The sequence below is a fragment of the Leptopilina boulardi genome, unplaced genomic scaffold (genome assembly GCF_019393585.1).
Source record: "Leptopilina boulardi isolate dan_hultmark-lab unplaced genomic scaffold, ZJU_Lbou_2.1 LbouV2_384, whole genome shotgun sequence".
NCBI classification, from domain to species: domain Eukaryota; kingdom Metazoa; phylum Arthropoda; class Insecta; order Hymenoptera; family Figitidae; genus Leptopilina; species Leptopilina boulardi.
In genome coordinates, this window is record NW_026137956.1 from 1366781 (window position 1) to 1378939 (window position 12159).

Below are 12159 nucleotides of genomic sequence, written 5' to 3' on the forward strand. Positions count from 1 at the left end.
ATGAGATACGAAACAAGAATACAAGGGGCAATGGGTCAGTCGACATAGGTTGGGTAGTCAAGATTATATCTGAAGCAGGATCCCTTATGTGTACAAACTAATTCCCGCTGCAGTGTTGTCTCAGGCTGTGTTTACATGACTGCGTTCGAACGCTGCGTTGTACGTTGAATAATGAGAGAGATAAAGACAGATATATACTTTCATCCTTGTTACACTCATTGTTTAAACGTACAACGCAGTCATATAAACACAGTCTCATAGTAGTGGAATTACATTGTTTGTCCACTTCCATCCAATTCCATTTTTTAAACATAAAAATCCTGTTTCAAATAATTTTGACTATTCAAGCCTTGTCAAATATCATGTTAGATTCACTGAATGCAAATTATCTTGCAAATACTTACAGAGTACTTCAGATCCACATAGCGACATAACCTATAAACAAAAACATAATTATTAAAACATTTTTTCCATATATTTAAATACACATTTATCTAAAAATTACTAAAATCTATTAAGTTATTAGATCAAAAATCTTAAAATCTCAAATACAAATAAAAACATTTGCCTAAACTTTCGTTTATTGTTATTGACGAATATTTCATACATTATATTTGTATACTTACACTGTAGGATTTTTGAAGTTGTTCCTCACATCATTATTTATTTATTCCTTAAATTTCGACACTCGTAGATTATTTAAAATAAAAATTATTGATTACAAAACTGTCAAAGAACAACACAACATTTTATTCCAGCAGACGACAAAATTGTCATTTTGTCCACAAGGATCGCCACTACAGACCTATTTCCAATTCTTCCAAGAAAGGGGGGGGGGTACCAAGTTACTACACGGAGAAACTTTGTAAACCACTTTTTCTTAAACTCACTATGTATTTTTAGTAAATTCACTACCAAAGTAAGGAAAAACTGCAACCATATCAATTTTTCTTAGTCTCACTATTAAAATTTGTCATTGGATCGAAAATTAAATTTCACGAAAAAACATTTCGTCGAATGTCAATGCAAAGTGGTCACCCATCCAAGTACTAACCGCGTCCAACGTTGCTGATCCGATGAGAACTTGTTCCTTCGCCTTGGTGTTTCCGCTGTTTTGTCTTGATAAATAACTTTTTCGTATTAGATATTGTATCGCACTTAACCTCACTTCTACTGACACGAAGCACCACAAATACACTCCAACTTCACAAAAAAAAACCATAGAGTAGTATAAGGAGACCGAACGCCGTACATTGAAAGTGGACCAAATTATGGTAACCTCTTAGTGTCATGAAAAAACGTAATGGAACACAAGCGCTCTCGTGGGAAGTATGTAAACAGTGGGAAAAATTAGCAGTACGTTGGAACATAACCCAAAAATACATTGCTCTTTATTTTTAAAACTTTTACCATGGTTGACTGTCCAGCTGAGTTTAATACAATCAGTGGCGCTAGTGTTTCATTACGTATATTTTCATGACACTAAGCGGTTACCAAAATTTGGTCCACTTTTAATGCAGATTTAACATGGTCGATCGGTCTCCTCATACTACTCCATGAAAAAAATAGAAATAATGTTCACTTCAAACAGATTCTCAATAATTAAAAGAATTATAAGCTTGAATATAAGAGATGTACATGACATGATATATTTTTTTGAGGGGGGGGGGGTTTCATAGACAAGCTCACATGTGCTCAGGAGAGTACTGTATGTTTTAACCCTTTACGGTACACATTTTTCATTCCATTCAAAAATACAGATGATCACACCCGTAAGGGTTTTTGGGGTCACTGATTACAAATCTAAAGTCAGTTTTCAAAAATTCAAAATGGCGGATCCAATATGGCGGACGACTTTTTGAAAACATAATGCAATTCGCTTGAAACTTGTTACTCGGGGGTTTTTGGGGTCGCTGATTATGAATCTGAAATCAGTTTTTAATAATTCAAAATGGCGAATCCAATATGGCGGACGACATTTTGAAAACTTAATGCAATTTGCTTGAAACTTGTTACTCGGGGGTTTTTGGGGTCGCTGATTACGAATCTGAAGTCACAAACAATTTTTCAAAATTTTTTGAGGTATCTCTAATTCAAAATTTATGTCATTTTTTTAAAAAAACGATCATGCACGACTTCTTGCTGTGAGGTTACTGTAATGATATCTGTACGGTTTGTAAGGTTACCGTGTAAGCCTACAGTAAACTTGAGGTCATCTTAAAACATCTGCAACCGTAAGCTTGCTGTGAGGTTACTGTAAACATAGAATGTTATCCCACTTGGAAAGATTCCCCGGAAAGTGCCCCCTGGAGGTTCTATCAGAATTCTGCCGGAACATCCAACGTAATTCCGTCGGAATTCCATCGGAGTTCCAAAGAATTTCCGATGGGATTCCGATTAATTTTTTTCAAAATTTTTAGAGTCCTAATTCCGTCGGAACTACGTTGAAATCCCATCGGAAATTCTTTGGAACTCCGATGGAATTCCGACGGAATTACGTTGGATGTTCGGGCAGAATTCTGATAGAACCTCCAGGGGGCACTTTCAGGGGAATCTTTCCAAGTGGGATTAATAAATAAATTTTATTAATATTTATGCGCAGTAGTTTTCTATGGCACATACGGCTGCGCAGTAAATTTTATTTAACAAACCCTATTGGGGTTCATGAAGTACTTTACCAAATATATAATTTTTTATAAAAAAAAATTTATAATATAATGCCTCATATAGGGTAATTGGGAAATTTATTTTAAACTTCTACTTTTATTTAAATAAAAAGTAATATTAATAAATAAAAAAAGTTTTTCAAATTAAAATTTTTATATCTCTCGAGTATGTAAATATCTATATAATAAAAAAATATTGAAATAATTTTTTAAATAAAAATCTTGTGTTATATAATGCTATTTATTTATTTATTATTAAAACTGATACTTGTTATATATATATATATATATATATATATATATATTGTAAATAAGCGAGAGAAGCTATAAGCAAGGGTATGTTATTGAGAAGTAGAGCGTAAGGCGAAGACACTTCATCCGCGATAGTCGATTATTAAGATTGTTAGGGTCGACTAAGCGTCATACACGCAAGAAACACTTTCATCAGAACCGTAAGTAATTCGTTTGATAATTTACTAAGCTAAGCGTAAAACCGCAATGAAAATGCTAATTTATGTGAAAAAAAGGGTAAGTCAAAGGAAGAGAAGAGGTGGAGGTGATTCTGATGCGTGTTGTAACCCGAACAAAGGGATAAACCTTTTTCTTTAACAACAACAACAACAACAACAAAAAAAAAAAGGTTCGCTGATTTTACTGTAAAAAGATAAAAGAATATACTTTCATGGTGTTTTTAGTATCTTCCACAGGTTAGCAGGGAAAAGCTTTTTCACTGAATAACATCATCTAATAAACCAGTGACATTTACATGCTCGGAGGGATAAAATATTTCTTATATATATACTATCTTTACGTCTTGCTTGCTATATATATATATATATATATATATAAACAAACTGCTAAAATTTAAAACACATGGATAAGTTCTAAAATTCATTAGTTAGAATTTTTATTTAATAGAAATTTAATTTTTAATTTAGTTCATGTTTCATTTTTTTCAAATTATTATTTTATAGAATTTCCATTTAATCGTTTTTCTACCAATTAAAAACTTTTTGCTTTAATCGAACTTTCATTTGATAACATTTCTATTTGGTCGAATTTTCATTTGCACGAATTGTCATTTGAAAGAATTTTTTCATTTGTTCTGCAATTAAACTGCGGTTAAAATTTGTTCGAGTTATGTTTTCAACTATAGTTCAAAAAATATATGAAGGGTAGAATGACAAAAGGGGTCAAGCGCCAATTCACTATTTTTACAGGAAGTAAAAAAACCATTTTTAAAAATTTTGCACGTCTTTTAAAAAAAACTGAGAAAACCGTTTCGATATATTAGTATGTTTTAATAAATAAACAACAATTTGTTGAAATAAACCTACATATTAACGATAAAATTAAAAAAAACTGTGGTGCCTTGAGGTTATTTCAACTGCGCACATTTTCATTAAGCATTAATTATAAAAAAAATATACAGTTTAAAGAAAAACTGGAAAATTAGTTTCTTTCTATGGAATCGACGAAATGAATAGAAAAAAAAATTCCTTTAAAAAATTGTTTGTTTTCAAGAAAATTACGAATTAATTGCTTGCTTTGGAATTGAGCAATACTTTCATCTTTAAATTCAATTGTTCACTTAGTATAACCATAAAAATATTTAAAAATTAATAACAAAATGATTTTAAAATTGTTTAAAATTGAAAATATATTATTATTATTATTAATTTTATTAATTAAAATATTATTAAAATAAAATTAAAATAAAATATTAAAATAAAACCTAAAAAAATAATATTTTTTTTTATTTTGATAATATTATTGACTCACCACTTTCTTTTGTTTTTCAATCAGGTTGCAATAAAGTAAATTTGAGGCTATTTTATTAATTTAATTTTTATTAAAAACTGATTTAAATGCGCAATAAAAAAGGAAATCCTTTTACAAAAATGTGTAAATGAATTTTCTTGATTTTTTTATGCAAAAACCTCATTTTCGATAAATTGGCGCTTGACCCCTTTTGTCATTCTACCCTTCATATGGTCTTAAAATAAATGCAAGTAAAGTTTTAATACTATATAAAATTAACATTTTCAACATTTATAAACTTTTGCCAAACTTAACCTTTAGTTTACCATTTTTTTATAACTAATGTACTTTTTAAGCAAAAAAAAAAAGTTCTTCCGCCATATTGGATCAGCCATTTTGAATTTCTGAAAACAGACATCAGATTTGTTGTCAGCGACCCCAAAAACCTCTAGGTAGGAAATTTTAAACGAATCTGATGAATTTTTAAAATTTTCATCTGCCATTTTGGATCTGACATTTTAAATTTCTGAAAAATAACTTCAGATTCATTATCAGCGACCTTAAAAAGTGTCGAATTATATGTTACCCTCAAAAAAACAATTCTTTCTACTTTTTTTAACTTTTGTCCGCCATATTGGATCCGCCATTTTGAATTTTTGAAAAAAAAATTTAGATTCATAATCAGTGATCCTAAAAACTGTTAAAGAATGAGTTTGAGAATTATTTACCTTGTTTTTAGGTTTTAATTCATAAAAGTATTTTGAAATTTTTTGACATTTAACAACTCTATTGGCATCAAAAATTAAATTTTTTGAAAAACGCCCAACGGCATCTTAAAAGTAAAAGAATGTAGAAATCTTTTAAGCACTAGAACGTTTAAATCCAGCAAAGCAATTTTTGTTTAGGGCTATTATCCATGTTGGAATGTCCAGTATATTTTTTTTACATAATATACATATAAAAAAATGTGAAATACTTTATCTAATGTTTCGAAACTACGGTTTTGAGGGAAAATCCAAATGAATCATTACTTATTCTCTTGAAGAAGAAATAAATTTGTTTTTTATTCGTTTCATAATAATCAATATTTGATATTTGTGAATATTGATAAAAATAATTATCTAATAAAAGATATGTGACCGTTTTAATTAATAATTTATTCTGCTATCAATTGAAATTTTATAATGAAAAAATTTATAATTTTCTCCATTAAAATAAAATGCAATACAGTGTTGTCAAGAAAATATATATAAAGTATGCCAATAAACGGAAATTCCAATTAGCAAAACGCTTCATGTATATGTTTAAATCAAAGCTTCAATTTTCCCAATTGCAATGAGTTGATATTCTTATCAATGAATTTGATTAAAAGTAAAGCGCGAAGAACAAAAATACGCGAATCGTATAAAAGACTGCCTTAAGATGATCTTGAGCATAGTCAACATTCGACAATTACCAAGATGAAGATTACACTTGTAAGTATAGTACCTAATATTAACAAATAACACATCTTTTTACAGTAAATTCTTTTTTATTCAACTCAAAGCCTATTGCTTTTTATTTATTTACTAGCAATTGGGTTTTTGGTAACTCCAAATAATGTTTACTGCTTAAAATGAAATATTGTGAATAAATTTTTTATAGTTCTAAAGCAATATATGTACAAAAGTCTGATTTTATTTAGAAGTTGTTTTTAAAAATTTTTATATTATAACTTTTTTTTTATTTAATAAGGAAAATTTACTTCTACTTCTTCTCCTTCTATTACAGATATTCGCTATTGCCTTTTTGGCTATTGCTACTGCCAGTACAGTAAAATCACCTAAAAACATAAAGACTGAGGATTTCTTAGGAATGCAAAGGAGAACAAACACTAAACCCAGGCGGTTTCGAGGACGATATGTTTATCCAGGGGCATATTCTGACGATAATGAGACAGCAGACTCAAATAATAATGATGCCTCTTCTGATAATTTACCTACATTTGGTGGAAATCCTTCAACTAATCAAGAATCTTCAGTTGATGAAAATCCTTCGGCTGCTCCTGCACCTCCATTAGATGATAATTCTAACCGAGGGCCATTTAATCCTAAAAATATTAAACATAAATATAAAAAAGTAAACATTAATAACATTAAAATTTCCAATTAAAATGATTAAGTATAATACAAATTGTAATTGTAATTTAGAAAAATATCTTCATATATAATATGTATATTTATGAATTAAATGTAAAATTTCAAATACATATTCTATTTTTAATTAAACTATCACAAATATTGTGTATACTTGAGAGATAAAATTAATAAACTCATACCTAAACTACCCCAATATGGGGTAGTAAGGAAAAACAAAAATAGTTTCAATCAATATTTCTAATTTCCAAATGTTCGAATTATCAAAATTCTGAAAATTTCTACTCATATGAGTTTTTTTTCCTCATTTTTTTGCACCATGGAAAAATATTATATTATTATTTAAATATATTGGAGACTGGGGCAAACCGGCCAGGTGTTAGTTTCTCAGAATTTTTCAAACTTTAAAATATGTAAATTATAAATTTGAAAAGACTATATTAAGAATAACTTATTTCTTCAGTTTGACATTTTTTAATTGTGTTTATGCAATTTTATAAACAAAAGTTTGTTTTTTCGCTTCCGCTAGAAATTTTTATGGATCTGTTCATAAGAAATATGTGAGAAAATCGTGTAATATTTATTAAAATTGTTTTTTGGGTTTAAAAGGTGCATGCCTCAGTTAAATTTATCGGTATATTATTTAATGATTTTACTAAGCATTTTTTTTTATACAGATCTTAATTGTCAAAATGGGCCTGTGGGGCAAACCGGCCAGTTTGCAAATTTTTTTAAAATTAATGCAGCAGCTAAACAATACATTTTAAGGTACATGTGTCTCTAGGAAAAAGTTGCGCAATTAGACGACCTTTCCAACAAGCTATTATAAAAGGTTTTTCATTAGTTTCTTTAGTTACTAGAGCCTTACAACTGTTAACATGGCCGGTTTGCCCCAGTCTCCTCTATTTATATTATTTATTATAATTATTTCATTAAAATTAATTATTTAACTAATTACTTTCTTAATTTAATATATAGAGACTAACTTTTTCTTATATCAATAATAATATCAATTACGTTAAAATGTTTTAAAAATAATTGTCCTTTAATTATCGCCCTAGAAAAACAGCACTGAACTTAAAAATGATATAAACATTGATTTTAAAATAATTTTTTCTCGAATAAATAAATTTCCTAAATCTGAAAGATTGTACAAATCCATACAACAACGCGATTGCAAAATGAAAAGTAGAAAAATATGATGACAGGTTCATTATGTCGCGTCCTGTCGCCGTCAGATGGCAGAACCGATTTCGTACAAAAAACAGTGTCAGTGTTTCGAGAAAGAAGTATTTTAAAAGCAATGTTTATCATTTTCACGTTCAGTGCCATTTTTTTAGAGCGTTAATTAAAGATCCCTCTTTATCAAAGAATTTCAGAGACCGTTTAACACTCTTAACAGTTTTATAAACCAAAGACGAGTTTTTTTTTAAACTTTATATTTATTTTGATTAAAAAGAAATCATTTATTGTTGAATAAACTTTTATTAATTTTCTTATTATATTATTTCGAATTGATAGTGAGAACATTTTCCTAAGTACGATAATCAGTTTTTCAAATTTTGTAACTTTTATCACACATCTACGATCAAACTCGATCAAAACTATATAATATGTATATAGAGATCCTGGAAGGAGAGTTGAGACACATTTTCCCTTCCACTAGCTTAGTGACAAACCTGAATCGAAAGTTTCTTCTATTTACGGACACAATACAATTAAAGCGTCAAATATCAAACTTGTAAAATAGGTTATGTCGACTTTAATTAAATAGTGTTTTTTTCAATTTAATTGATAACAAAATGATGTTCTTTTTGTTACAGAATTTTTATATAACCGAAAATTCACTTCACTGGATTTTTATTTATTCAAATTTTTATTTGTCAGAATTTTCATTTGCTCGAATTTTCATTTAACATAATACCCACATATCACCATACATATTTTGCAGGAAGCTAACAGATAACTAACAGTGTTAAGTTCGGAAATTAAGACGGTTAGTTTCCCGTTAGCTTCCCTGTAGCTCTATATGTCCCCCGCTATTAACTTATCCGTGATAGCTTCCAAAAAGTTATCGTAGTAAGTTTTCTAAAAGAGTGCAAAGAAAAGTTTGTGAAATATTGAATTGTTATTTAACAAGAAGTTTGCTTATTAAGTTTCTTTAAAACTATTTCCGGTAAGTATTCTAAAGATTTTAATGCAAATTTCCATGTAATTAAAAAAGAAAGTTTCTATTGAATTTCATTCAGTACAATTAAAAAAAATTTATTTATTTCTACACCTGTGCTTCTGTCACCCTGCTTTTATTAAACTCTAATAATAACGGAGAAATTTTTGGAAATAAATTTGGAGGGACTGGGGATTGAACCCGGGTTCGCCGCGCAGAAACTCAGACCCTAACTACTAACCTAATCGACCAACTGAAGGGAAATAAGTTTTGTGTCCTCTTGAGGTGCAAGTGATCTCATTGGTTGACACATGGTTGCCAACCTAAATGGCGGGTGAATTTAAATTTTTTAAAAAAATGAAAAAACAACTTAATTTATTAAAAAAATATTAATTATTGAAATTTTATTTCTATTTATTAAATTACCAATTTGATAAAATTTAATAATATTTCTCGACAAAAATTTACAATTTCTATTTTTAAAAAATTATTTAACTTCTTAAACATGGTTTATTATTTAAAAATATTAAAGTGTGTTTAATAATTCTGTGTTATATTCGTTTAAAAATTTTTTAAATAAATTTCTTTTCTACCAAAAATTGTTTGTTCACCTTGAAACTGTTGAAGAATTATTGTTAACCTTTCTTTTAAACATGCGAGAAAATTTAAAAAAAAGAATCTCGAAAATAATTTTTTCAATTTCTATGTCTATATGACGAAATATGTATAAATTAAACATGATTGTTGAAATTAAACAAATCACGGAAGTTATCGAAAATAATATAAGAACAATTAATTTTTTCGAGTTTTATTATAAAATACAAATTAAAATTGTTAATTAAGTAATTAATTCTATTATTCGGCTTCAAAAATTATTTATTTTTTTTCGCTTTAAATATATAATAATATATAGTTTTACTGTATTTTTGTTATTAATATTAATTTTATTATTTATTTTAAATAATAATTATAATAATAATAAAATTAATTTATTATTATTAATAATATTGATATTAACAATAAACAATAATATTATTATTAAAAAACTAAATTTATTATTAATATTTTTTTAATAATGAAAAGTTTTAAAATTAATTTTTTTTAATCATTAATTTTTAAATAATAAACCATGTTTAAGAAGTTAAATAATTTTTTAAAAATAGAAATTGTAAATTTTTGTCGAGAAATATTATTAAATTTTATTAAATTGGTAATTTAATAAATAGAAATAAAATTTCAATAATTAATATTTTTTTAATAAATTGAGTTGTTTTTTCATTTTTTTAAAAAATTTAAATTCACCCGCCATTTAGGTTGGCAACCATGTGTCAACCAATGAGATCACTTGCACCTCAAGAGGACACAAAACTTTTTTCCCCTCAGTTGGTCGATTAGGTTAGTGGTTAGGGTCTGAGTTTCTGCGCGGCGAACCCGGGTTCAATCCCCAGTCCACAAACTTTTCTTTGCACTCTTTTAGAAAACTTACTACGATAACTTTTTGGAAGCTATCACGGATAAGTTAATAGCGGGGGACATATAGAGCTACAGGTTAGCTAACGGGAAACTAACCGTCTTAATTTACGAACTTAACACTGTTAGTTATCTGTTAGCTTCCTGCAAAATATGGTGCTATGTGGGTAGGCATTTTTAAAAATTTTTATTGGGTAGAATTTTATTGCATAGAATTATCATTTTATTCTTTCAGATAATTTTTCATTTGTTCGAATTATTATTTACTATAATTTCCATATAACCGATTTTTCACACTACAGAACAGAACCTCAAAATCACTTGTTTGACAGTTCTTTATTGTTTTTTTCGTTTGTTGTCCCTCCAGGCTTCGACGTCATCAGCCTCTGACGTCACAAGGTAAAATGCCTAATCGACAGAAAAATTTCGGCGCGATTTTTAAAATCAACCAGTCAAAAATTATCCATAAAATTATGATTGGTTGATTTTAAAAATCGTGCCTAAATCGATTGATGTTTCGGCCATTTGCAATTTTGGACAAATGAAAATTCTATCAATTAAAAATTCTGTTAAATGATTTTTCGGTTAAGTAAAAATTCTGTAGTATGGAAAATCGGTTATATGGAAATTATATAAAATAATAATTCGAACAAATGAAAATTCATCTGAAAGAATAAAAAGAAAATTCTATGCAATGAAATTCTACCCAATAAAAATTCTTTAATATGCCTATTATGTTAAATGAAAATTCGAGCAAATAAAAATTCGGCTCAAAAATAATTATGACAAATGAAATTCCATAAAATGAAAATTCTAACTAATGATTTTTAGAATATAATTATGTGTCCTAAAAAATTTTGATCTATATATGTTTTAGAAAGGTTTGTTCCTGCTCTTTCAAATGCTGCAAAATTTTTTTTTTTAAATCTTAAAATTTCATTTTTAATAAATCCGAATCAATCCGTTTCCAAATCAATAGGATTGATTCGAAATGAAATTTCAGGATTCAAAAGAATTAAAATTGAGCTTCAGAATAAGACGGATATTGATTCGGAAAGAATATTTTCTTAAATTATACATTATAATTTTAATTCGGATAGAAATTGATTGGGTCGGAAACAAATTTCAGAATGACTCAGAATAATGCTTATTATAATTGGATTAAAATTAAATCCGAAGCATTCGTTAAGGGCTGTATTTGATATAAAAAATTGTTAAAAAATATTTAAAATTAGAGTCTCCTCAGACACAACAACCGAAATTTTATGGAGGCTATTACGTTCTACATTCTAAAAATAGATGTTTCAATTATTATTATATTTATTTAATATAAAAGTTTATATTTTTCTTATTGATATAAATACTATAATTTTTATTGAAAATAAAGATTTTAAATTCAGTCTTAAGAATTTAAACGTAATAGCGTATACAAATGTGGCGCTTACCAATTTTCTCTCAAGAAGCTTTTGAACTATAATACTAGTTCGTACTTTAGTAGGTGACAGTGTGCGCTGTTGGTAACATCTGTTTTACTAATTGTAAATTAACGGAAACTTGCTATGCACAAGTGGTTTGAAATTTTTCTTGTCTCCGCAAAACACATGCCAATATATAGGTACATAGGACAAAAGAGGATTCTGCTTCTTATTTTTATCCTAAAAATATTTACATTCCAACATTTATTAATTACAAAATAAGTTTATTATTTAATTTCAATTTTAATAATAAAGTTTTAAATAATCATTAGTAAGTTACTTTTTTCAGTTATCGTAAGGAAAGTTTTATTAATATATATATATATATATATATATATATATATATATACTAGCCAACCCCCTATATGTGGTGTTATATTATATACATCTAATCTTAAACTTTTAAGGTTATATTCGTATTTTAGCTTTGAATTTTAACCTAATTTTGAGGTTATATTTACTGATTTTAATCTCTAACCCAGCGT

General features: G+C 27.6%; 1 protein-coding gene across 1 annotated transcript; it reads left to right on the forward strand.

Moving 5' to 3' along the window:
* The first annotated feature begins 5673 nt into the window (after positions 1-5673).
* LOC127288300 (uncharacterized) lies at positions 5674-6776 on the forward strand. Its single transcript, XM_051315678.1, has 2 exons — positions 5674-5902; positions 6198-6776. Exons 1-2 carry the CDS (start codon positions 5888-5890, stop codon positions 6576-6578), a joined length of 396 nt encoding a protein of 131 aa, XP_051171635.1. The 5' UTR covers positions 5674-5887; the 3' UTR covers positions 6579-6776.
* Positions 6777-12159: the final 5383 nt, after the last annotated feature.